This window comes from Sander vitreus, chromosome 16 (genome assembly GCF_031162955.1).
Source record: "Sander vitreus isolate 19-12246 chromosome 16, sanVit1, whole genome shotgun sequence".
Classification (NCBI taxonomy): Eukaryota; Metazoa; Chordata; class Actinopteri; order Perciformes; family Percidae; genus Sander; species Sander vitreus.
The window spans coordinates 27,598,813-27,626,496 of NC_135870.1; the positions used below are offsets into that span (position 1 = coordinate 27,598,813).

At 42.1% G+C, this 27,684-nt stretch overlaps 2 protein-coding genes across 6 annotated transcripts in view; one reads left to right on the forward strand and one right to left on the reverse strand.

Annotated features, from left to right (window-relative positions):
* The window catches only part of sptan1 (spectrin alpha, non-erythrocytic 1), a 62,142-nt gene extending 58,003 nt beyond the window's left edge, over positions 1–4,139 (forward strand). For all 5 annotated transcript variants that reach the window (XM_078271227.1, XM_078271229.1, XM_078271230.1 and 2 more), the window contains 6 exons: positions 415–469; positions 2,762–2,958; positions 3,085–3,138; positions 3,231–3,377; positions 3,490–3,637; positions 3,720–4,139. In XM_078271227.1, the coding sequence (XP_078127353.1) occupies positions 415–469; positions 2,762–2,958; positions 3,085–3,138; positions 3,231–3,377; positions 3,490–3,637; positions 3,720–3,845 (727 nt within the window). In that variant the 3' untranslated portion in view covers positions 3,846–4,139. The remainder of the gene's footprint in view (positions 1–414; positions 470–2,761; positions 2,959–3,084; positions 3,139–3,230; positions 3,378–3,489; positions 3,638–3,719) is intronic.
* Positions 4,138–24,738, reverse strand: dync2i2 (dynein 2 intermediate chain 2). Its single transcript, XM_078271232.1, has 9 exons — positions 24,475–24,738; positions 22,897–23,157; positions 20,356–20,465; positions 12,522–12,679; positions 10,259–10,368; positions 9,651–9,821; positions 4,842–5,080; positions 4,597–4,754; positions 4,138–4,497 (listed from the first exon to the last, which is right to left on the reverse strand). Exons 1-9 carry the CDS (start codon positions 24,550–24,552, stop codon positions 4,259–4,261), a joined length of 1,524 nt encoding a protein of 507 aa, XP_078127358.1. The 5' UTR covers positions 24,553–24,738; the 3' UTR covers positions 4,138–4,258.
* Between the last annotated feature and the right edge of the window lie 2,946 nt (positions 24,739–27,684).

Sequence of the window (27,684 nt, forward strand, 5' to 3'; positions counted from 1 at the left end):
TGTTTACTGTGTGTAATTCAGGGATGGAAACTGTGTACTACTGTACATATTCATGAACTACTAATGATCCACTGCAGTTTCCAGTCATGTGTGCAGTAGCCCTAACTTGCATGGTTTGGATTGCCAGTAGATATTTGGCATGAATGCAGCTCCACTCTGTGGTAGTAAAGACAGCATAACAGGTCTACTTTTAAATGTGATGATAATCATTTTGTCCCAATAGTGGCATGATAAATTATAAACCTAATTTATTTTCTAACATGCAATGTAATTGTAGTTCATAAAGGTTTCTCTGGGAATGCTGGTTGTAGTAGATAATGCAAGTCTTCCTAATAACTCGTGTGTCAGAGTGAGTGCAGTGGTTTCATCAGACTATGCTGCTTCCTTTCTAATATCAGTTTCTGTTGGTGTCAGGTCGTGTATGGTGGAAGAATCTGGTACACTGGAGTCCCAGCTGGAGGCCACCAAGGTAACTATCACTCACTGTTGCATGTTGACACAGATCAAGACCTTTGTGTGCTGAATTCTGAGCTGAGGTAGAGATGTTGATGTTTTGTGTCGGTCGGTCTGTCTGTTGAAATGTTTTCCACCCTCTGAGAATGTACAAACCTGTTCTGTGTCAAACCTTCAATGTCTCATCTCTGTAATAATAATCTAGGTACTTTTTTATTAACTTTACGTATCTCTGAGAACTGAGTAGGCCTACAATGTTTTCTATTGTAAAGACCTGTCACTTTCCACAACAATGGAAAAGTGCTCTTTTCCACAATTGATCAATTTATTAATCCACCATCTCAAACCCCATCAGATAAGATGTCTACTATAAAATGTGAACCACATTCTTCAACAACAAAATTACTGACATCAGACAGAACATTAGTGCCCTTAAAATCCAGAATTTAGCCTACCCTCTAGTTCTCCAGGAATATTACTTGTGCACTGTGACCCTCTAGACCTTAAAAAAAATAGACAAATTAAAAATGCGGCTGCACGTGTTTTTAACCAGAATTAAAAAGTATAAGCACATTACACATTTTCTTAGATCTCTGCATTGGCTCATTGTCAAAGCTAGAATTGATTTTAAAACTTTGCTACTTGTATACAAAGCTCTAAATGGCTTTGCACCTCCAGTATATAAAAAAAAAAAAAAACGTGCTAATTCCACAAAAGCCAGCAAGAATCCTCAGTTCCACAGGGGGGGTGGGGTGTGTGTGTGTGTGTGTGTGTACATTTGTATATGCTCACTGACTGTGTGCATGTGCACTTGTTTTATTATGTTATTTGTATGTAAAACACATTGGCCTTCATTTATCAACCTAATGTAGAAACCAGTGCAGATATGAGCGCAGAAATCATCTTACGACAGGCTTCACGTGTGAATCACGAAACGTTCGTATCACACAAATCAGGCGTAAGAATGGTCGTACATTGATAAATGCAGCAGCTGGAAACGATAGTAATTTAAATATCACGCCCCAGTGTATTCTTGGTTTTGAGGCCTCTCCCCTACAATTTATGACATGGCGAGACGTAATCCAGCTAAGAAGCGGCACCTTTCAGAGGTGGAGATTGAAACCCTGATATCTCAGGTTCATTTGCACTAACGTGTGTACTATTTGGCAGCCTGAAAACGGGTATTAAAGGCTGTAGAAAGAATGCGGAATGGAAAGAGATCACTGATGTGGTCAACAGTGTTGTTGTAGTAGCCTAAATCGGACTCCAGCTGAAGTTTATTAAATGTATACACCCTACAGGCTTATATTGCAATCTCTTAGGCCTACATGTAGGTGTACCTATATTTAAATAAACAAACAGTAGCAGAGTTTATGCAGTGTCTTTTATTTTACTTGTGTTTTTTTCATGAGTCAGAGCCAGGCAACCGTGAGCTGTGAGGGAGAGCGTGAGTCATCCGCCCCCTGTGCTGGACCATCACCCCGACCCTGTCTCCTGACAGCAGAGGGGCCGGAAAAACATGCCGAAATATGTCGGTCAATGGCAGAAATAAATCATTCACTTGTGGCCATTAACGACACTTTAAAAGAGAAACGAAAACCTGAAGAATAAATAAAAATGTTGTGCATCGTCATGTTTGCTGCATTGAATATCATTGCCAAACATATTATACCTTTTAAAAGCTGGACACTGCTCTTTGGGCATCGGATCATCTGGCCCCATAACTACATTTATAGCACCCTGTTTTCCTGCGTGATGTTGTGCAGAACCCCACAGGCTAAAACTTTTTCTGGCGTGTATAATAGGGTCCCCCCTGCTGATGCAAGACGGAGCCGTCTGCCCTTGATCAATCCGATGGAGCACTCCACCATGGCCCGTGTGCGTACGTGTGCACTGTTGTACCGGCACATAGAGGTCTTCTAAAAGAGCCAGATCTGCCCTTGCCGATAAATGATCAACTGATGACTTATCCTGTTAAACTGATTATATGCTGCACCGCAAGTCCACACTGACTCGAAAACCTGCGTACACAAGTTTAAACTTGACGTGAGATTTGATCGTAGCCTGCGCTCACGTTCATATTGATAAATACCGAGCTTTGCGTGGAAATGACCGTACGCCGGTTTTATGCTGGTTTGCTGTCGTACGTTCGTTTCGTAAATGAGGGCCATTGTGTTGCATTTTACTATGTATGAAATGTGCTAAGTTGACTTGGGTCCATGATTTTGTGAATGTATTCTACGGCACTGGTTCTTCTCTGTGCAGACATAAATAAATTGTTAGTGCATGTTTGTGTGTGTGTGTGTAGCGTAAGCACCAGGAGATACGGGCCATGCGCAGCCAGCTGAAGAAGATTGAAGACCTTGGTGCAGCTATGGAGGAAGCGCTGATCTTGGACAACAAGTACACAGAGCACAGCACAGTGGGCCTGGCCCAGCAGTGGGACCAACTGGACCAGCTGGGAATGAGGATGCAGCACAACCTGGAGCAACAGATACAGGCCAGGTATACACCAACACAGTATAATAGTTACTTTGTCACTGGAATTCAGAAACAATTTAGGTACAGTTGCCAACTGTAAGACAAGTGTTGATGCTTCTTTGAGCTCATGTTCCTCACTTTTTCTCTTAGGAACACCACTGGAGTGACTGAGGAGGCCCTGAAGGAGTTCAGCATGATGTTCAAGTAAGTGGCTTTGACCTGACTTCATTATGACATATTTCTATGTCTGGTGGTCTGATGAAATCACATTTTGATCTACACCTGTTTATTTGCAGGCACTTCGACAAGGAAAAGTCTGGCCGTCTGAACCACCAGGAGTTCAAGTCATGTCTGCGCTCGCTAGGCTATGACCTGCCTATGGTGGAAGAAGGCGAACCTGATCCTGAGTTCGAGGCCATACTTGACACTGTGGATCCCAACAGGTCTGTCACTTTTTTTTTGTTTTTCACAAATTACATTGGGATGTAAATTGCAGTATAGTATTGAACACATTGTTGTATTTGCTGCCTAACTTTGAGGAATCTGTGTCTGCAGGGATGGCAACGTGTCGTTGCAGGAGTACATGGCGTTTATGATCAGCCGCGAGACAGAGAACGTCAAGTCCAGTGAGGAGATAGAGAGCGCTTTCCGAGCTCTCAGCACAGAGAACAAACCCTATGTCACTAAAGAAGAGCTCTACCAGGTCAGATGTGTTCACTTTTCACTCTGTGGATTCAGTTTGTCAAGTCTTTATGGAGGTCTAACTGTCCCCTTCTTCCTTTCAGAACCTGACCAAGGAGCAGGCAGATTACTGCCTCTCACACATGAAGCCCTATCTCGACAGCAAGGGCCGCGAGCTGCCGTCAGCTTTCGACTTTGTTGAATTTACCCGCTCGCTCTTCGTCAACTGATCCCTCGCCCACCAGGGACCAATCGGGATGCGTTTTCCCACACACTTCAACACGAACACACGGCTAAAAACTGCATGATTGTGGCACTAGGAATACTCACTTATCTGTCTACTATATTTATCTTGCTCTACCCTTAACTCTTTGTGCTTCTCATGATAGCATAGTGGATCTGTTAATTTTGAATGTGGTTGTTTAGCTTGTGCTTTAAAATTTAAGAACCTAATAGTAACAATGTTGACAACACCTTTACAACTGCAGTGTGCTTTAATAAACGCTACTGGTTAGAACTGGAAACCTCTACTCTGTTGTTTTTATTTCACTTCGTCGTCTTTTATGTGTTTTAATGAGTTGTGTTTTGTAAAAAAAAAATAAGTCCAATGCAGCTGCCTTTAACTATCCCAGGTTAACATGTCTCATTCTGCCACCTGATTGGCTATCTGCTCCAGCTGGCTGCTCTCTCTATGGCGCTGCTCCGTCAAATCGTGGCTCAGCTGCCAAACGCCAACTGTCCCATCTGTTTTCCCCACTGCCAAGAGGTGAGTGTTCTGGCAGTTGAAGGCCAAACAAGTTGCAGCTTGGTCCGCACCTCCCTGCTCGATGGTGGCTGCTGGCCTCAGGGACCTGTGGCCCAGGTCGAATATCTGCACATCACCTTAGAGACACACAGTGCAGAAAGTCAACAAGGATTGAATCTGATGTATAAATCCAGCTTTGAACTCACAATTATTTATATCAAGTTTTTATACTGTACCTTGTCCCGTGGCTGCTGCAAACACCAGCGGTCTGGTTGGAGACCACTGCACCTGAAACACGTAGGAGTCTGAAACCCTGAGAGAGAGTAGCGGGTTGGCCTGCAGCAGAGAGTGTAGGTGGGCCAGACCATCAGTCCCTGCACTCACAAAAAGGTTCCTGCAGACAACACAAGACACGTTAGGAAAAAGTCACTGTTGAGCACTAATGTCATGATTGTGTTTGGTCGGTGAGCGGAGCTGTGACCTGTGGAAAGGGGAGCAGTGTATGGAGTGGACGGGGCCGCTGCAGGGCCTAAATGGGAAGACCGCTGGGGCTTTCAGTGTTACACTCTGGCCTTCGGAGGACACAGCAGCCGTCATCTGGGAGTTGAAGGAGCACCTAAGCAACAAGCCGCCCTCAGAACCCACTAAGAAGGTGTCAGAGTCCCAGGGAGACAGAGCCAGGGAGGTGATACCCACAGTGCTGCTGCTGCTGCCTCGGGCCTACAGACAACCCAAAACTTAAGATGCATTTATCAACAAATAACGTTCATTAAAATGAATACCATCACGCTTCACCTAATCAGCACTGTCATACTGTGTGTGCCCTGCATACAAGAGCAGAATGTCAATATGTTTAATAATTAATTGAATAGCTACATTTCACTGATAAAACATCTCTTACAGCCATGCTAGCAGCTCTATGAGGCTGTCGTTAGCCCCAGCAGTACTCTGAGCTAGATGCTTCAGATCAGCTTGATATGCTACAGTGCATATGGAAAGTATTCACAGCGCTTCACTTTTTCCACATTTTATGTTATAGCCTAATTCCAAAATGGATAAAATTTATTTTTTCCTCAAAATTCTACACATAATACCCCATAATGAAAACTTACCCCATAATGACTTAAGTTTGTTTGAGATTATTGCTAATTTATTAAAAATAAAAAACGAAGAAATTCAAGATTCAAAATCCTTTAGTAATCCCAATGGGAAAATTCACACTGTTGCAGCGGCAAGGGACACACGTTGACACAATAATAAATATAATTAAAGAGAGTAAATAGTAAAATGTATTTACAGTAATAGTCACGTTTTATTGCACGTTTTATCAGCCCTGTGGCCTCATTTATAAAACTGCGTAGATTCTATTCTGAAAGATTTTGTGCGCCAAAAAGTCTGAATTTTCGTACACCTTCCCGCACTCTTCTCGTTATAAATACGGACGTGCGTTACCTTATGCGGTCGTGCACGAGCCTCACGCTCCTCCCAAAGTCGTACCATATTTGTCCTAATTAGGTCCATTTAAATCAATCAATGAATATAGCAGCCTGGTAGGGAATGAGTCCTTACCCCAAGTGAAGAGAATCGGCGCAGCGGGTGCGGTATTACATTCAATTTATCACACTGCTGTGACGAAAATAGAGCTGAGCCAGAAGGCAAAGCTCTCGATCTACCGGTCAATTTTCATTCCTACCCTCACCTATGGTCATGAAGGCTGGGTCATGACCGAAAGAACGAGATCCAGGGTACAAGCGGCCGAAATGGGTTTCCTCAGGAGGGTGGCTGGTGTCTCCCTTAGAGATAGGGTGAGAAGCTCAGTCATCCGTGAGGAGCTCGGAGTAGAGCTGCTACTCCTTTGCGTCGAAAGGAGCCAGTTGAGGTGGTTTGGGCATCTGGTAAGGATGCCCCCTGGGCGCCTCCCTAGGGAGGTGTTCCAGGCACGTCCAGCTGGGAGGAGGCCTCGGGGGAAGACCCAGGACTAGGTGGAGGGATTATATCTCCAACCTGGCCTGGGAACGCCTCGGGATCCCCCAGTCGGAGCTGGTTAATGTGGCTCGGGAAAGGGAAGTTAGGGGTCCCCTGCTGGAGCTGTTGCCCCCTGCGACCTGACCCCGGATAAGTGGACGAAGATGGATGGATATAAGTTTTCTTTATAATTAAAATTTAGAGTGTGCTCACATCAATAGATTCTCACTCCCATATCGTAAAATACGGACGTTTGGTCAGGTGCCTTTGTCATTGTCATTGACGCTAAAAGTCTCCTTTAGCGTCTGCTGCACGGTGTGGGAGGATCCCCTGCCTCTCCCCGTTGCTGGCAGCCCCTCGCCGGGCGCCGCGACCGGCTCTGGGTCAGCTTGGAAAGAACGGGATTGTTGGGTTCAGGAAAACAAAAACTGGGTTGGGTTCGGAAAATGGGGATACCATCAGAGTTCACTAAAACGCACTCTACAAAACCTTGGGAGCATTACGCTCTATCACACGCATGGTCAAAAGGTTGTGGAAAACTGGGCACATTTTTACGCATGGAAATTCTTTATAAATCCCGACTTTTGCGAGGAATGTTGCGAATTTTACCCTGCTTCATGCAACTTTGTCTTGCGTAACAGGTTTTATAAATGAGGCCCCAGGTGTGTGTGTTTTGTCCATGTGGTCTACTGGGAGCAGTGCTGATTGTATAGTCTGACAGCAGCAGGCAGGAAAGACCTGTGGTATCTCTCCGTGACGCAGCGTGGGTGCAGCAGCCTGTCACTGAAGGAGCTGTTCAGTGCTGACAGAGTGTCCTGCATGGGGTGGGAGGAGTCGTCCATCATGGAGAATAATTTAGCCACGATCCTCCTGTCTCCCACCACCTCCACGGTGTCAAGGGGGGCAACCAAGAACAGAGCTGGCCTTCTTAATTAGCCTGTCCAGTCTTTTCCTGTCTGCCACTGCAATGCCACTGCCCCAGCAGACCACTCCATAGAGAATGGCTGATGCCACCACAGAGTCATAGAATGTCCTCAAGAGTGCCCCCTGCACCCCAAAAGACCTGAGTCTCCTCAGCAGATACAGTCTGCTCTGGCCTTTTTTGTAAAGTGCTGTGGTGTTGTCAGTCCAGTCCAATTTATTGTTCAGGTGAACACCCAGATACTTATATGATTTAACCATATCGATGTCTGTACCCAGGATGTTCACCGGCAGAGGGGGAAGAGTGTTTGCGTCTGCGGAAATCCACCACCAGCTCCTTGGTTTCCCCAGCATTGATCTGGAGGTGTTTCCGCTGGCACCAGTCCACAAAGTCTTTGTTAAGTTCTCTGTACTCCCTGTCGTCCCCATCTGTGATGAGGCCAACAACAGCGGAGTCATCAGAGAACTTTTGTAGGTGGCAGTTTCCTGAGTGATAGGTGAAGTCTGCAGTGTAGAGGTTGAACAGGAACGGGGCCAGGACTGTTCCTTGTGGGGCCCCTGTGCTGCAGACAACTTTGTCAGACACACAGCCCTGTGTCCTTACAAACTGAGGTTGGTTGGTGAGGTAGTCCAATATCCATCCAGTAAGGTGGAGGTCCACCCCCGTCCGCTCCAACTTTTCCCTCAGAAGCGTTGGCTGGATGGTGTTAAAAGGACTGGAGAAATCATAGCACATGATTCTCACAGTGCTTCTAGCCTTTTCCAGGTGGGAGAGAGATTTGTGGAGAAGGTATATGATAGCATCATCCACCCCAGTGCCAGGTTGATAGGCAAACTGAAGTGGGTCCATGGATGTGCTCACCAGAGGGCGGAGCTGGACCAGGACCAGCCTTTCCAGAGTCTTCATCAAGTCAGTCATTCGTACATAAGTATTCACAGCCTTTGCGATCAAGCTCAAAATTGAGCTCAGGTGCATTCTGTTTCCACTGATCATTCTTGAGATGTTTCTACAGCTTAATTGGAGTCCACCTGTGGTAAATTCAGTTGATTGGACATGATTTGGAAAGGCACACACCTGTCTATATAAGGTCGCACAGTTAAAAGTGCATGTCAGACCACAAAACTTTGCCTGAAGTCGAAAGAATTGTCTGTAGACCTCCGAGACAGGATTGTCTTTGAGGCACAGATCTGGGGAAGGGTACAGAAAAAATTCTGCTGCTTTAAAGGTCCCAATGAGCACAGTGGCCTCCATCATCCGTAAATGGAAGAAGTTTGGAACCACCAGGACTCTTCCTAGAGCTGGCCGTCCCTCTAAACTGAGTGATCGGGGGAGAAGGGCTTTAGTTAGGGAGGTAACCAATAACCCAATGGTCACTCTGACAGAGCTCCAGGGTTCCTCTGTGGAGAGAGGAGAATTTTCCAGAAGGATGACCATCGCTGCAGCACTCCACCAATCAGGCCTGTATGGTAGAGGGGCCAGACGGAAGCCACTCCTTAGTAAAAGGCACATGGCAGCCCGCCTGGAGTTTGCCAAAAGGCACCTGAAAGACTCTCAGACCATGAGAAACAAAATTGTCTGGTCTGATGAGACAAAGATCGAACTAGTTGGCGTGAATGCCAAGCGTTATGTTTGGAGGACACCAGGCACCAATACCATCCCTACAGTGAAGCATGGTGGTGGCAGCATCATGCTGTGGGGATGTTTTTCAGCGGCAGGAACTGCGAGACTAGTCAGGATTGAGGGAAAGATGAATGCAGCAATGCACAGAGACATCCTGGAAGAAAACCTGCTCCAGAGCACTCTTGAACTCAGACTGGGGTGACAGTTCATCTTTCAACAGGACAACGACCCTAAGCACACAGCCAAGATATCAAAGGAGTGGTTTCAGGACAACTCTGTGAATGTCCTAGAGTGGCCCAGCCAGAGCCCAGACTTGAATCCCATTGAACATCTCTGGAGGGATCTGAAAATGGCTGTGCACCGATGCTCGCCATCCAACCTGATGGAGCTCGAGAGGTTCTGTAAAGAGGAATGGGCGAAACTGACCAAAGATAGGTGTGGCTTCATATTCCAAAAGACTTGAGGCTGTAATTGCTGCCAAAGGTGCCACAACAAAGTATTGAGCAAAGGCTGTGAATACTTATGTACGTATTATATTTTCGTTTTTTATTTCTAATACATTTGCAAACATTTAAAAAAAAAAAGTTTTAGAATTTTGAGGAAAAAAATTAATTGAATCCATTTTGGAATAAGGCTGTAACATAACGAAATATGGAAAAAGTGAAGTGCTGTGAATACTTTCCGTATACACTGTAATGTTGATGTAAGTGAAATGTTTACAATGTTCACCTAAGAACAAGTTCAGCGTGTTAGTATGCTTTGGTTTCACAGTTTTTTCCTCACCTTGAAGCTAGTGTTGCTGCTGTGGGGAACCTGCTGTGGTACTAGGGCGTAGGCAGCATTCAGGACTAACCTGCCCTGGTCTAAGTCCACCATCCACAGCAGCACCCTTCCTCCTGAACTAGCACTAAGCACCCCAAACTCTCCTTTCTTCTGCAGGGGCACCCAGGCAACCTACATGCACACACGCACACACACGCACACACACACACACACACACACACACACACACACACACACACACACACACACACACACACACACACACACACACACACACACAGTCCATCTTGTTAAAGTATTGCAATTAAGTTCTTTATTCTTCTCTTCTGCATAGCAGATTCAACAGTAACAGATCAAAATGCTCTGTATGTCAGTTTAAAGCAATGCCAGTAGTTCTGGAGATGAAGATGATACTTTGTTCCATTCTATTCTTGCATCTGTGCTAAAGCCTCTCAAAACTATGTACAGGGCAGTAAACATCTCCACTGGCCTCAAATAGCCTACATATGGTATCAATTATCAGAGTCATAGACTCCTATAAGTTGTGGACCACCCTGATTGGATGACAGCAGAGTTCCAATAGAAAGCCAAACCGATTGTCTACTCACCTGATAAACAGGCTCTTTGTGGCTGTCTGCTGACATCCCAGTTTGGACCAGCAAAGGGTCCGGAGTCCGACTCGTGTCCCAGACCACCACCTCTCCACTGTACAGACCCCCTGCACGTACACACACAAACACACATGCACACGCCCACACACACAAAGTGCAATACTACATTACTGAGTATTCCTTTAAAAAAAAATGAATATTGCAGTTACATGCTGCGCGTCAGAAATCTAGGCCAGCAGCTTGCTTTAGAGAGACACATTTAAAATCAGAAACAGAAAAGGGATTTATTGCCAAGTAAGTAACACAAGTAATTTGCCTTGGTTGTTGGTGCATACATAAACATATTAAACATTAATATGAAATAAACAAATAAATATGTTCATATAACACATCTGAAGATCAGCCACAACTTCATTGGTCCACCTCTTAGATGTCCCCACAACACGTTTATATTTCTGCCTATATGCATTGCTGACTGTAGTGTAACAGTGATACAAAATATTCTCCTCTCTGGTTGGACATTTAATAAACTATATTTGGAGAGTCACCGAGAACAATAACACAGTATCTGGTCGGTAAGTGTACGCTGTGCCACCTGCACGTTTGTCTGCGGTGGAATGTAAATACCTACCAGTATAAATTAAACAAACTTAAGGGGGAGTAGAAAGGTTTGCAGTTAATGAATCAAATGTCCAGATCGGGAGAACAGTGCTGTTGAATCCCTCTTACATCATTACATCAGCCACTGTTAAGAGTAAAAATCGATTCAGCCAAAGAGGAGAAGAAAGCCTATACCAAAGCACATTTTCCTAAAGAAAAATGCTGTTCAAAGAATGGAGCGGGTGGAAGCTAATGCTAATAGCTAAAATGACTGTGTTGACCTGGCATCAGTACACACAAATGCATGGCAGGATAACTGCAACTTCTCACTCTTTTCATGTTTTTAAACAAGCACTTTTAGTGGACATACATTGACGGTTGCTATTGCTCCATGGGATTACATTGCACCATGGTATGCGACTGTCGGATGCAGGGCTCTCGCTTACTCACTTTAACTGCAACAACTGCATCTTATTTTATACCAATTTTAATTTATAGCTATGCTTTGTTGCTTATTGTAAGTTTCATTATTTTGTGTTTCACTAATGTTAAATCACTGGTGCTTTGTTGTTAGGTGTATGTTTTATAGTGTAATTATAGTGTGGTGTAGACCTACTCTATCTGTAAAGTGTCTTGAGATAACTCGTTATGATTTGATATTGTAAATAGAATTGAACTGAATTGAATGTAAGGTGACCTTCATTTTCATGAAAGGCGCCATTAAATCAAGTTTATTAATATTATTAAGAATGTTTTCAAGTCAGAACAAAGGGAGGCGTTTATATTCCTATTATTCTACTGACAGTGCATGAATTCAACTAATCTAAAACTGTGAAAATATAATGTGGCCAAATGGCCCCTGAATCGTTGCCATGCCGGGTACACGCCTTCAAAGGTCTCCCATTGTGTTTGGCAAAACAAGCACATGGTCAAGAAGCCAGCCTACAACAAGGCACGGCTGGCAACCACTAATCACTGCCTCCAGCTGCCTCTCGTTTGCCCTCATTAGGCCAGGACAAAAGGAGCCACACCAACTAAGGCAAGGGAGTCTGTGTCTGCTACTCAAGCTAACCACTGCTCTGTTTCCTGCACCCAGAAAGCCCATAAATCAAGCCGAGGACAACGGGAGCTGGCTGTCTCTTCAATCTCCACTGGAACTCGAGGTGTCCTCTCCCCTCCTTGCCCAACTTCACCGGTGAGCTCCCCTACTGCACCTCGCCTACCCAGCAGAATTCTCCAAGACCTAACCCAGCCCTGCACACTAGCCACGCCACAAGGGAGCTACACCGCTGCACTCTTTATTTTGCTGTACAAAGAAAAATAAAGCGCCCACCTTAGTGGGTTTTCACTGCAATTTGATTCTGGTCCATTCTTGTCCTGCCACAAACTATGGGTGGAATAACAAAAACCACACCAGGAACTGAATGAAGTAATGAATGATGTACAGTTGTGTTTTGTACCACTCTGCTTTGGATTCATCTAGAGCCAATTGCAGATTACAGGAATTTTACATCTAGTCTCAATTGGTACAGAATATTTTTTTAATGTAAGCCATTGACAAAATGTCCTTTTCCTCAAGTTGACCTGATTCAGACTTTGTAAGCAAGCAGAAACAGTTTGTAATCAGTTCATGGTTTGAAAGCACAGACTTGCAGTGTACCTGTGATGAGAGCGGGCTGGTTGGGGTGACAGCACAGAGCGGTGACTGCAGTGGGAACATCTATGACCAGATCAGCTTGTTTGGGATTCAGGCCTCGGCGGTCCAGGTTCCACGTACAAACGCAAGACCTTTCAGTGCTCCAGTCTCCATCGTCAATCCTGCCCACCAAAAACAGACATTTGAACCACACTGACCACATGACTACAGGAAAGCTTCTCTAACACTTTCCTGTTGAGGTTTCAGTTATTTGAAAAATGAGACAAAAGTGAGGCGAAAACATTCAGTACGTCCAACACATTCTCACTCCCATCGCGCACATAAACGACGCTTGAGAGTCACGTGACGCAATACAAGAGCAGGCTGCCTGAAAGTGAGCTCCGCTAGGTTCTGCTATATTTATCCTTCAAATTTCATTTTTAACCAGATATTGGTTATCGGCTCGAGAGTTAAACTATAGAAGGGCTAAAATATGTAGAAAAGCTCCAAGCCACTGGTCACATTTAAAAAGCTTGTGCGCTCACATGAGCAACACGTGGCGAAGGGACAAGATGGCAGAGCTACTGCTAATCAACAGACCCAGTGCATAAGCCAGAATATTAGTAATATCTATGCAACACTGATGAAGATATCCAGCGAGATGGCGGGATTGGCAGAAATTCGCCGTACCACCACTTCAACGGAAGCCAAACTCTCCACCTTAATCACACTAATTGATGATATGGAAAGGCAAGTGGAATACCTTGAAGCAGCCGAGAAAGACTGGCAAACTAACCCTTCCGCTAACAAGAAAGAGGTAGAGATGATCTGGGATAAATTTGAGGACATGGAAAATCGTGCAAGGCGTAACAATATTCGGTTTATTGGATTTCCTGAAGGGAAAGAAGATTGAGATGCGGCTAAATTTTTGGAGGACTTGATCCCCAAGTTACTCGACATCGAGGGGAAGCCTGAGATAGAACGGGCACACAGACTCACTAGCCAAAGTCAGGAGGTAAACCACGACCTATACTGGCGAAGTTTCTGAGATCTTCCGACAGGGATTTAGTGCTACGTGCGGCAAGGACCAAGACCAAGTTAAGCTGTTCTCTGACTTTTCAAGGACTACTATGATGAAGTGGGACAAATTCAAAGACTGCAAGAAAAAGTTACATGACCGAGAGGTGCGCTTTTGTCTGATGTATCCTGCAACACTGAAGATCGCATGGGAATGAGGAGAGAAGACCTTTGTATGCCCTAAAAAAGTCATGGCTTTCATAGATGCCATGGAGTGACTTTGAGTAGCCTATATAGCCCGGACTATTTCCAAAATAAGAGAGCAGTCTTTTAGTTAATTTAATGTCTTAATTGTCTTTGTTGTAATTTAGTTTTACTCTCTGTATTCTGATTATTATGAGGGCAAACTCAGGGCACTGGTTAGCCTAACAAGCAGCGGAGCCTGCGAGTCACGATAGGTGGAGACTCGTGGAGGAGTCATGGACCGTCGGTTTTCCGAAAGACTGTTCACTGGGAGCTAACGGAAAGTGCAAAGTTCAGGTTTTAATGCACACTTTTTGTTGGAGGGATATTTGGGAGTATTTAGGGTTATATCACCTTACTTACAGCCTTACTTAATTAGTGGTACTGTAATTTTATGTTCAGATAGTCCCGCACATGTCATCTAAAACTTGTTATATGCGTGGAATGTTAAAGGTTTGGGGAATCCCATTAAGAAGAAAAAAGTCATGACCAGTCTTAAGAGGGCCAAATAAGATGTAGGTGTTCCTACAAGAAACACATCTTTCTCCAACAGAGTCCATGAAATTGTGCATTGGTTGGACATATATGTTATAGTGAGGGTTCTAGTAATAGTAAGGGAGTCGCTATACTCATTAATAAAAATCTACAGACATAACATATCAAACAAATAAAAGACGATTCAGGTAGAGTCATAACTGAATTGTCAGAAATACAGGGACAACTGGTTACACTGGCCAATATATATGCACCCAATGGGGATGATCCAGCATTTTTTGTAGATCTTGAGGGGAAACTTCAAGCTATGGGCAAGGGGGAGACTTTAACTTATTGATGGACCCAGTCCTTGACCATAGTAGGGGTATGGTGCACAGGTCTCCCCGTGCTGCTTTGACACTGCAGCGGATGTGTAAGGCCCTGGGTTTAGTGGACATTTGGAGAATCCTGAACCCCTGTGGGAGGGATTTTACTTTTTTTTTCACCAGTCCACAAAATGTATTCAAGGATAGATTTCTTTTTATTATCTAAACCCATCTCCTCTGTGATTGGCTGCTCAATAGGAAGTATAATAATTTCTGACCATGCCTATGTGAGCTTAGATCTGTTACCCCACAGTGAAACACAACGCTCTTACAGGTGGCGGCTTAACTCTTCTATCTTACAAGAACCAGAAAATTGGTCCTCTGTGACATCTGTGGGTGTGGCCTGGGAGGCCCTTAAGGCTGTCCTTAGGGGACGCATTATTCTATATACCTCCTTTGTCAAGAAGTTAAGAGCAAAAGAATTGTTAGAATTGGAAAAGAGAATTAAAAGCACAGAATCTGAGCTGAAAAGACATATGGCAGGTAACCTTCTGAGAGAATTGACACAATTAAAATATCAATATAATAACATTCTATCTAAAAAAGTGGAATTTCTTTTGTTTAAGTCTAGCAAACTTATTTTGAGTCAGGGGATAAGACAGGGAAGCTACTTGCTAGGTATATAAAAGAGCGAGAACAAACTTCCACCATCCCAGTGATTAGATCGCCAGCGGGGGACACGCTAACTGCAACTGCGGATAGTAACAAGACTTTTAGAGATTTTTATATTAAGCCGCTTTCCGACCGGAGGGATTTTTGCAGTTCCTAGAACATAAAATTCCTAGAATTTCTCGTGTTCCGACTGAACCAATTTGGGGATTTTTAAGTCCCTCTGGCCGCAGTTCCTGTAACTCTTCAGCTCCTACTTCGGGCAGTGTCTTTTCTCTTTTCCCTTTTCAGCATATGAACCTAGGTGAACGAGGGTCGGGTTTCCGGTACAGACCGACCAACAACGGGACAATTTTAACAATTTTCGCCATCTTATTCATCACTAATTTCACTTCTGACAACGTTTTAGGCAAGAAATTAACTGTTTAGATTTGGAATATAGGCAGTCTTGCGAAAATTGATGCCAAATTGACAATTTGCTTCAAAGTTTTCGGAGTTGAGAAGCTCCATGAAGTGAGGCGACATCCAGCAGGCGCCTGCCCCGGCCACTAGCTCGTCGCTCGGCCAGTCATGCTCAGAGACCCCGCTGTAAACTGGAGGTCTCTCAGACCGGTCTCGTAAATAAGAGGCTTTTATTTGGCTGTTGACGGTTAGTTTTTAAATATCACAACACATGTCCATCATAAGATTAACGGGAACCTGTGGTTAACGGTCTTTTCGGAGTTAAGCTCCACAAGCGTGTCCTGCGGCTCGCCGGCCGTCTCTCACTCACTCACACACACACACACACACACACACACACACACACACACACACACACACACACACACACACACACACACACACACACACGTCCACAGCGCAGCAGGCAGAGGCGGGGGAGAGAGAGATACCCGTTTCTATTCGGGAGACTTGTTTAAATGATGACAAATATGCTATATACACTAGATTTAGTATTTAGTTCATACTTTTCTTGGTTTATTTGTTTTCTGATTTTAACACTATAAAGACCGTTGCCGTGCTTGCATCACTCCCTTACCCCTCCTACCAGTGAGTCCCTATGGCCACTTCGCCAGTGCAAATGCAATTGGAAAAAACGGTTTTGGGGGAGAGTAGTTAGTAGATCTGTTTAGAAGTGGACTTTTCCTATAACTACGTTCCTGTAACTACTTGGTCGGAAAGCGGCTTTAGACTCTATAGTTCCACTTCCACCAACCACGGAGGAAGAAATTCTTGCTTTCCTAGAGCCATTAGAGCTTCTGAAACTGTCAAGAAGACAGAAAGAACTTCTAGATGCTGACATTACAGTGGAAGAACTCATAAATAAATAAATGCACTCCCGACAGGTAAAGCACCAGGCCCGGATGGCTTCACGGCAGAATTCTTTAAAAGCTTTGTATCAGAGTTAACTCCACTTTTGTTTGATCTATACGCTGAGTCATTGGAGAGGGGGCAATTACCCCCAACTTTGAGACAGGCACTGATCACTACGACGGAGCATTAGGGCCACATCAAGGGGAAAAAAAATAAGGAGGAAGATTTTTTATTTATTTAGCATTTCGAGAATAAAGTCGAAATATCGAGAATAAAGTCAACATGACAAGAATAAAGTTGAAATACTTTTTCGAGAATAAAGTCAACATGTCGAGAACAAACTTGATAGGCTATTTCAAGAATCAAGTCGGACTTAACCAAACTACTAGCTTTACCTATAGTCTTCTACAAAATGCATTGAAGGCCTATATGAACTCGTGAAATTATACTTCAGAATCGTTTTTAATAATAATTATTTATCTTTTAGCACATAAACACAGTATAGTGATAAGTATTAGGACTTTGAAGAGATTGTGCCGAAAATTGCATCTGTTCAGAAGGAGAAACCACACAAACTTGGAAGAGGTGGCCGTATTCAAGGCTGCAAACTGAAATAGCTTGTAATGGACAGATGCAAGGGTATCGATGGATATACCTATGCGCAATACAGAGAGGATATGTTGTATAACAAGACACAATAAGACAATTGATCAAATTGTTTGATCCTGAAGGAGTGGGGCTCAGGAGAGCGAGGCACTCCAAGGATGTAACCCATAGCCTATCTATGATGTTGCCTACATGGCAGCTGGCATGGTGGACAGTCGCTCTAATATGATTAAGTGATAAAGGAGTTGAATTTATTCTCGTCATTTCAACTTTAATCTCGACATTTCGACATTATTCTCGAAATGGTAGTTCAACTTTATTCTCTTCATGTTGACTTTATTCTCGACATTTCAACTTTATTTTTGAAATTGTATTTTGACTTTATTCTCGTCATGTTGACTTTATTCTCGCCATTTAGACTTAATTCTCGACATTTCGACTTTATTCTCGAAATGCAAAATAATAATAAAAAAATCTTCCTCCTTAATTTTTTTCCCTTTGATGTGGCCCTAATGCTCTGTCATAGATCACCCTTGTCCTTAAAAAGGGGAAAGATTCTGGGGGTTGTAAAAAATTATCGCCCGATTTCTCTAATTCAGATGGATGTGAAAATTCTCTCAAAGGTTCTAGCCAACCGGTTGACTAAGGTCATAACATCTCTGATTCACCCCGATCAAGTGGGATTTATTCATGGCTGCAGCTCCTCTGATAATATAAGGCGCTTTATCAACATTATGTGGACAGTGGCCGATGCCCTATCCCCTATAGCAGCCATTTTCCTAGATGCGGAAAAGGCCTTTGATATGGTCGAATGGGGCTATTTGATAAAAATACTAAATATATATGGGTTTGGTAGTAAGTTTATAAAATGGATCCAATTACTATACAGACACCCCGAAGCTGCAGAAAAAAACCAATGGGCTCATATCTGACTATTTCACTCTGGGGAGGGGAACAAGGCAAAGCTCACCCCTTTCGCCCTTGTTATTTTGTCTAGCTCTAGAGCCTTTGGCAGCAGCTATAAGGAGGGATATTGGGTTCCCAGGTGTAGACGCAGCTGGAATGGTGCATAAACCTATGCTTTTTGCAGACAATATTTTATTATTTGTGTCTGACCCAAAAATCGATCAATACCTTCGCTTTTAAGAACAATTAGTTATTTTTCAAAATTTTCAGGATATAAGATGAACTGGTCAAAGTCAGAGGCTCTCCCTCTAACAGCCTAATGCCCTTCCTCAGTCTTTCAGCCGGGCTCATTTCAGTGGCCCAAGCAAGGTATAAGATACTTGGGCATCCTCTTCCCACCAGAGTTGAAAGACCTGGTCAAGGTAAACTTTGACCCACTACTTCATAAAATTGCCTGCAATGTCAATGATTGGAAAGGTCAATTTTGTGAAAATGAATTGTGTCCCCAAACTTAATTATTTGATTCAGTCTATTCCTCTTGAGGTCCACATGTCATACTTTAAATGGTTTGATAGGATAGTAAAGTCATTTATCTGGGACGGTAAGAGACCCCACTTACATTTTAGGAAGCTGCAGAGACCAATTGACAGAGGAGGATTAGGATTACGTAATATGTTATTTTATTACAATGCTTTTAATTTAAGACATTTAGCCCACTGGACACTCCCTCCAGAGAGGGCACCACCCTGGCTCTGTATTCAGCAGTCGGTTGCTCCAGTACCGCCACTCCAATGTTTGTCCATAAACGTAACAAGAGAAGCTAAAACTCATCCAATATTCACCAACCTGAAAGGATGTTTAAGTTTTTTAAAGATAATTTTTTTTGGGGCTTTTCCCTTTATTATATAGTGACAGTGGATAGACATGAAAGGGGTAGAGAGATGGGGGATGACATGCAGCAAAGGGAAGCAGGTTGGATTCGAACCCATGCCGCTGCAGGACTGAGCCAACATGGGATGAACGCTCTTACTGGGTGAGCTAGAGGCCGCCACCAGGCTGTTTAAGTTTGACCCTTTTTTTGAATGTATGCTCTAGTATCTGGTTAAATCCAAAATTACGTGTTAACAAATCCCCCCTTTGGTGGAAGGATTGGATTGAGAGGGGCATTGTTACTCTGGGCGATCTTTATTACAACAATAATATGAAATCCTTTGATGACCTGGTACAACAATTTGGAATCCCCAAGTCACAATTCTATAGATACTTACAATTACGTCACATGTCTTTGGGGATTTTTAGACCCAACACAACAGCTCCTAAAACAGCTGGGTTCCTAGAAGAGATATTAAGGTACTATAGTCAAGGATTCAAGGCTTCTGTGTATTACTCCATGTTGATTCAGACAGCAGGGGACGGGGCCATACTAGCTCGTAAGAGCATATGGGAGAGGGACCTAAGTCTGACACTGGAGGAGGATGAGTGGATAAAGATATGTACAAACATAAAAACCATGTCAAGGGATGCAAGAATAAGTTTAAAATAATGCATCGCTTTTATTGGACCCCGTCTAGACTGTTTAGATTAGGTCTGATCGCAAATCCAAACTGCTGGCGATGTAAATCTGAAGAGGGTAATCTTTTACATGCCTTATGGTCCTGTGACAAAGTGCATGAATTTTGGACATGGATACACAGTCTCCTTATTGAGATCTCAGGAATTCAAATAGAGTTCTGTCCCAGACTATTTGTCTTAGGGGATGATTCAGTATTAATCGAAGTGAGTAAGTACATAACAAATTGGATCCAAACCAGCATCACGATAGGCAGACAGAAACTTCTTAGAGGGTGGAAAACCGAGGGAGTTCCCTCGGTCCAAGAGTGGACTGTTGAATTGGCAAGAGTGGCAGCATTTGAAAGGATGTCTTAGAAGATATTTGGAAAACTAGAATTTTATGACAAAAAATGGGGCAAATATTTATCATTTTATGAAGGAAGAAAAGAGACTGTAAATTGAAATAATTCCTGGGTTGGGAGGGGGGGGGGGGGGGGGGTTGTATTTGTATCTGTATGAATGCTGTATTCAAAAAATAAAAAACTGTTAATCACAACAACAAAAAACGATGCTTTGTCAGGTGCCTTTGGCATTTGTCATTGACGCAAAAAGTCTCCTTTAGCATCATATTTAAACGCACATGGTTGGGACTCTAGGTGTCACTTTTTGGTGCTCTGGGTTGGGACTATTGGCGTCACTTTTTGACGCTCTATATATAATGTATTTGTACATTAAGTGAAACAGTAACATACCGACCGTAGGCACAGGCAATAACTGAACCTGTACAACTCCAAGACACACTGGTTACATGAAGATCTCTCTCTTGTGCGCCGGGATGTTGAAGGCAATGGAGGCATGAAACCTGCAAACATGGAAGGACACTCAGTGTGTTTACATGCACAGCAGTAACTGGGGTATGGTCTTACAATAACTGGGTTATGTCAGCGTGTTCATTTGTTGAGAAGGAGGTAAAAAGTCACTCCAACTTCAGATAAAAAGTCTATAACTTCTCTCCTTTTGTTCAAGATTTATTTCCAAGCAATAAGGCAGAAAAAGGGTACAGGAATACACAGCTGTGGGCAACAGTTTCTTCGCTCTTAAAGCTCCGCAAACTGAGCCCCGAATCCTTTGTCTAAAAAGTTTAAATACTATTCTACTCTGGCGTGTTCTTCTCTTATTGGTCCGGCAGGTGTCAGGTCTGTTTTGTGCGTCCAATGGCTTTTCCAGACGTCTCCTGAGGGGAGGGATTCTCCTTGAAACATGATATGCCTAGTTTTTAAATGTTGTATTAAATGTGTCAAAACTGGTTAGAAGTTAAAACTAAAAGCAAAGATATGATGTATGTTCCTTTAATTTTTGACTGGCATGTTTATCATTTGTCAAGGAGCTTCCCTGATCTTTCACCTCTCCCAGTCGCACAATCTCTCTGGACACAGATACAGACTCACTGGATACATGTATCACAGCGGGAGACTGCTGACTTGACACAAAAAATAGCTGAGTTCAATAGTTCAGATGGCATCATCTTCTGTAACTTTTCAGAATGGAAAGTTACCGGGGGAAGGCCCTCTGGGCTGTCCCAAAAATGGAACACCCTAGCAACAGGCTCTGAAAATTCTCATTGGAGGATTTCTTTCTATGCTCTGTGTTAACCCTTTATCTGCACTATGAGTACACTGAAGTAAAATTGAAACATTCCATTATATAGAAAGAAAGTTATTAAAACTTGTTTATCATATAATCCAGAAAGTCATTATTACTAATTGTTTATATTTATATTATGGTATAGAAAGTCATTAGTGATTGCATTTACTCAGGGCCTTGGTGTGACTTGTTTTGTTGAACTTAGGCACATGTTAACTTTTATTTTTTCTTCAGTTACGCCAGTTCTCCCCATATACATGAGAGGGGAAGAATGACGGAGGTAGAGTTAGGGAGTAACTCTACCTCTGGTACAGTAGGTGGCGCTCTGCCAATGTGCAACTGGTCGGAATAAGGCTTTTTTTATTATCTTTTTTCTTATTATCGTTGACCTTTTTCTAAATCAAAAACTTGGAAAGCGGGGAGAAAATGACAACTTTTCAGCGCATTTTTTGTACATTCCTCAGTCGTAGTACTCAGAGGGTTTAAAGGTTTAAAGCTTGTGTTGTTGCTGTTGTTTTTTGTGCCGTGCTTCCAACTGCTCTCTTCTATTTCCAGGTCAAAAACCACTGCAGCAGAGTGGGGAGGGGCAGTCATAACCTATGGAGCATGTGCAGATGTGTAACCCGAGCTTATCCCAGTTAAAGGGGCGCTATGCAGTTTTGGCCATTTCTTCGCTGTTTTCTCGCTTTTTGCTCGCAGGTTTCTCTATAGAGCTCCCTCTACAGCGGAATCTATTCGGAATAGATATTTGGCAGCTCCTATGTTTACTCGTGTCTGACTCCTCGCTCGGTCAGTCTGCCGTTTCCTCTTTCTCTGTTCCTCCGACAATGCTTTCCTAGCTTTCTGTTTCTTTTTGCCGGCTCAGCCATGACGATAGTGTGAAAAACTCTATCGCTACCTTGTTAGCCGGTTCCTGAATGGGTGTATGTGTGCAGTGCCGTGAAGCAATTCGTTACATCGCGAGACCTGATATCACGCAATACTCCCTGACGCTGAGGCCTCCGGCTCGCCGGCCGAAAGTTGCAAGGGTGGTTTTTCTGCCTACAGGCGCTGGGGGAGCGAGACGACCATCATTCAACTCGAAAAAAGTCATATAACCATTCCAATGACTCTGAAGCTGTTCGGTTAAAGGACAATTGCGGCGCAAAACAAACCTAGGGGTTATTAACAAATGTGTACCCACTCTGTCGCTCTCTGGGACATGTTTTCATGCTAATCGAATGAGTTTGGAGCTTGAAAGACGCTAGCGCGGACCGCTGATTAGCTTACAATGCTAGTATTCGGGGCACAGGGAACATAAAAACAAATCGCTATTTATACCACTAAAAAGGCTCAAAATATCACCAAACTTCAACGGTAGCGTAATGAGGGTCCCTAAATGTTAACCGAAGCATTGAGAACTTTGTAAGTGTACTGGGGTATTGCTGAATATAATCAGGTTTTTAAACTGCATGTAAACACTTGTGTCATACAAAGAACTCTCCATGAAGATCAACCCCAGCCTGTGTCCAGAGAAGTGCTCCAAAATATTGAAACATCAAGTCATCAGGAACAACTACAGACACAGCTTCACCTTTTGCTTACAAAGCTGTCATCTGCCTAAGAAATCAGAAAACACCATTTTTGTTTGATTGCTTGCCCCTACTTACTAGCTGAGTGTGATCTTCCCAGTTCACCTGGAACTCATCAAAGGCGTGACTCCTGGCATTTCTGATCAACTCTCTGATGACCGTGTCCTCAGCCCGCTGTAGGAAGTCCTTTAGGCCAGGTGGCTCTGACTCATCATGGTTTTGCTGGAAGAGTGGCTCTTTCGCCTGAGACTGTGGCTCTGTCTGGGTACAGCTGATGGTAGCCAACACAGTCTGGACCTCTGCCTCAGCACTGTGCACCACTCTGGTCTGACAGCCTCTCTGGAATACCAGCAAATAAAAGCCCTCATATTTAGGAATGCACATCAATATAGTAATTGCAATCACAAAGAGTTTCACAATTAATTAGACTTAAGCAGGTGCAATATTGATGCTTTGTGTTTAGAGAGGCGAGACGTCAAGGCCCCTTTTATGGAAAACAGAAGCTCCTAGAGATGTCAATGCAATTTAAAGGGTGTTTGGATCATAATTTTGACAAATGTGTATGGATGTATTTCTTTTTAAACAAATGTTAGTTTAATACACATGTCGAATATTAATTGTGTGACCTTGCCTGAACCTGTGCATTCACATACCTCTCAGTCCTCCCCAGTCTAATATTTATATGACCCAACATATAAATTCTGGACATACATATTTGATTGAATCAGTATTGTTAGGCTAAGTGTTGTCTGTAATTAATCAACATAATATTAATTGTTTGATCTGTAAGCTGAGATTTAGTTGGAGTCTGACGCTGCTGTTTGGAGATGTGTTCAACTTTCTCTGTTTACTCTGTTGCAGTCTATGATGAACGTGGGATTCCCCAGAAGGGGCGTGGTTATGAGAGCCTCCTCTGACGTTTTGCCCGTCTGATGTGTATTATCGTTGAACGAACAAAGTTCAGATGAAAATATTTGCCATTTGTTTTGGAATTGCTCCTACACAGAAACATTCTGGTCAGATGTCCTTGAGTTTATCCAAACTTATTTCATTACAGATTTCTCTTAGAGGTTAAAGGAAGGAAAACATTTCATGATAAATCTTTTGTTTCTGCCAGCTAAATATCATCTACAAATGTAAGTTCATGGGCTCTACATCTTTCTTTCCAGTGTTTAAGATTTAAGTCAATTAATATTTGAAATTAGAAGCTCTGAAGGCTGTGCACATATATTCAAAACTTGGTGCTATGAATTCGACTGATTATTAAATAACCTTGCTGGACTTTGTAGATTCCCTGGGGTACGATTTGTTTCTTTGGATTTTGTATCTTTGTTTGTATGATTGTTTTGTTATATATGTAACGTTAACGTCGTGTGCAAATGCACTAAATAAAGTTACTTGTGTTTAATGCAGTGTAAAGTTAAGATCGCTCGTTACGCGCTTCTTATTGTACATCCTGGCTTCTCCGAGCAACACCTGAACGTAACATGTGTAAGCTAGCTACTGCTAACGACTGTGGGTAGACTATTGTTTCTGTATTAACGTTAATTTACATGGAATATTTGGCAACTACAGGCATCACGTATATTGTGATTCATCCCAACAGCACGTTGGGAGGAAAAGTTGGTTCATTATTGCACTGTTGGTCAAACATACCGACTCCTGCGCCGACTGCTGAGATATCCTCCAAAGAGACTGGATACTCACTGAATCCACGGCTTCGTCAGTAAACATGCTAGCGATAGTGATTTAGCTACTTAAACTAAAGAAAGGTTGAGGTTAACATTAACTATTTTAACTAGCGTATTGCATTCAGACAGGTTTGACAGAATAGTAACTGCGTGGCACTTTTCACACAGCGCTGGAGCCATTGACAGCCATGTTCCACAAAGCTAGCGTTTACGTTACCTTGGTTATGGAGAGAATGTCCAGAGGCACGGAAGAGTAAATGCTAGATCGGATCCGCTAGACGTTTGTTTTTATGATTCAATATTTCGGAATACAAATCCTATAACGTAAAACATTTCTCACATTGATACAATTTGAAAACTGAGCAGTAGTCAGTAATACAGTGCAATATAAACAAAGTGCAGAAGATACAATTAAAGCCATAACAAAAAAAAGAATCAATAAATCAATAAAGGAAAAAAATACAATGGAAATAGTAATTATTTAATTTCTACCTGGGGTCAGATTAAATGAAAGGTCTGATAAACACTTATGAAGATAAAGAGCATGTTTAGATATAATCAATTTTAAAGAATCTAAAAAAAGAGAAGATAATTCTTTCAGGAATGTTGTGAAACGTGGAATAGCTTTAAGGCATTTGCATTTGTGTATAACATATTTGGCGATTATTATTAAACAAAAACTAAAATTGTTTGTCCTCCAAAATCAAACCAAATATTAAATTTTACTACAAATCACGACGATCCAATCCTCCTAAAATTAAAGATGCATTAGCCTACAATAAAAAAAATAGTGTTCCATTGTTTCTATTCCTGAGCTACAGAATTAAGATCAATGTTAAACTCAAACGTAAAAACCCCTTGCATGGATTATCAGTGAATGTCTACGTGGTTAGGTTTAGGCATGAGGAGTGGGGATTGGTTAGAATACCAGGGTAAGCCAATCAGAGGCGGAATAAGGTGGGCCACGAGGCACGTCTTTTCACGTCGACATACGTCGACACGATTTCTGCCTTTTTTTTTTCTTTTTTTTTTAAATACATTTTACTCATCAATTCAATTATCAATTACAATCAATTACAAAAAAAAAAGTTACATACAATGCACAATACAATGTTCGAGAGCAAAAACAAACAAAAAACACATCACATAAAATATACAAACACAAAGAACCTAGATAAACAAAGATACACAACAATAATAAAGATAGTAAGATAATTTAATAATAATAAGATAATAAATACATAAGTAAATGTAGAAAAATAAGTAAATGAGCGATGAAAACAAAATTATATTGTAAAAATATACAATTATAAGAGGATACACAATCACACTATAAATGTGTAAATTCATTTCACAAACTTATTAAATAAAGGATAAATAACCAATATAGTGTTACAGAAGCTCATCAAATACATTGTTATAACAGTCATTTGTTGCTTTTAAAAAAAATTATTTATCAAATTAAGTGATTTAAGAAGTGACTTAAATTCCACAAAAAAGAGGGAATGAGGGTGAGAGCCTGAGCATTTTTGTTTATGAATGAAAGATTTCCCTAATAAAATAAAACTATTAATGACCTTAAGGGGAATGGAAAAAATCTGACCAAAATTTTAATGTAGTTTCACATGAAAAAAAAGATGAATAAAAGTTTCATCATTGCGTCCACAAAAAGAACAGGAGCTTTTAACGTCCATATATCTAGATATTACAGAATTTACTGGATAGATTTTGTGTACAATTTTGAAATACATTTCTTTGACTTTGTTAGAAATACAAAATATATGAGGTAAAATCCATGTTCGTTGTATATATCTTCCAAATGTGAATTCCAATAAGACCTTCCTCTCAATAATTTTGTTTTGACTTTGCAAAATTTGACTAAGGTATGGCTTTAGTTATAGTCTTGTATTCCTTATACTTAGCTCTGGGGGGCTTATTCCCCGGAGTCCTTATGTTTTTTAGCCCCGCAGTTTTCCTTGGATTAGGGTGGCACCTAAATCATGGTTGCAGCTGCCACCGTGGTCCTGCTCCATGCCCTGCTATGCCCGAGGTTTCTCCCTAAAAGGAAGTTTTCCTCACTACTCAAGGTTTCTGCCTAAAAGGGAGATTTTCCTCGCCACTAAATGCTTGCTCTCGGGGGAATTACTGAAATTGTTGGGTCTTTGTAAATTATAGTGTGGTCTAGACCTACTTTATCTGTAAAGTGTCTTGAGATAACTTGTTTGATTTGACACTATAAATAAAATTGAATTGAAATAAAATTGAATTGAATAAGAAATGGGAAATGTGTGTTTTGTTATAAAGTTCTCATATTCTGGGTGCCTGGATAGCTCAGTTGGTAGAGCAGGCGCCCATATATAAAGGTTTACTCCTTGATGCAGCGGGCCGAGGTTCGACTCCAACCCACGGCCCTTTGTTGCCTGTCATTGCCCCTTTCATTTCTTCAGCTGTCCTGTTATTAGAGGTCTAAAAATGCCACAAAAAATAATCTTAAAAAAAAGTTCTCATATGACATTATTGAGCCATGTTCATCAAAATAAACACAAAATACTAACGATATTTCTTTGAAACCACTTTGGATAAAAGAGAGAGGTATTTCTAATAGTTATATTATTATTATTATTATACACGATGACTAGAGCAAAAATACTGACATGATGTCAGTATGTATTATTTCAAGGTGTTGCCATTCTCAGAAGGGTTAGGCCTATCCTGTTGCAGAAAAGTCCAGAGAGAGATCCTGTATCCACTTCTGCTTTTTCTCCAGGAAAACAAAAAAAACACTAGCTTTTCAGTGTTTTGTAGTAGCCTACAGCTTTCAGGAATTGTTTTCTTTGAGTTTATTAAATAGCTGTGTTACTGAGTGACCGCAATTGCAGGATTGATACGCGTCTCCAAATTGAGAGTTGCTGCTGTGCACAATTTACGTACGTGGCACGGCAGCGGTAACTTTATTACTCATGTTCAATATTCTTGTGAGCTAACGGTAGCCTTATTATCCTATACCACAGATTATCCAAAACTAGGATTAAACCATCTGTCTAGAATATTGCCTCGGTGCAAAGATATTTTAATTGTTTTATGTATTGCCAAGAATTCCAGTGTTTTGTGAACCAAATTCAATGCAAAAAGCAGTGTATTTGAGTATAGGCCTGGGGTATTACTGGTATTGTCT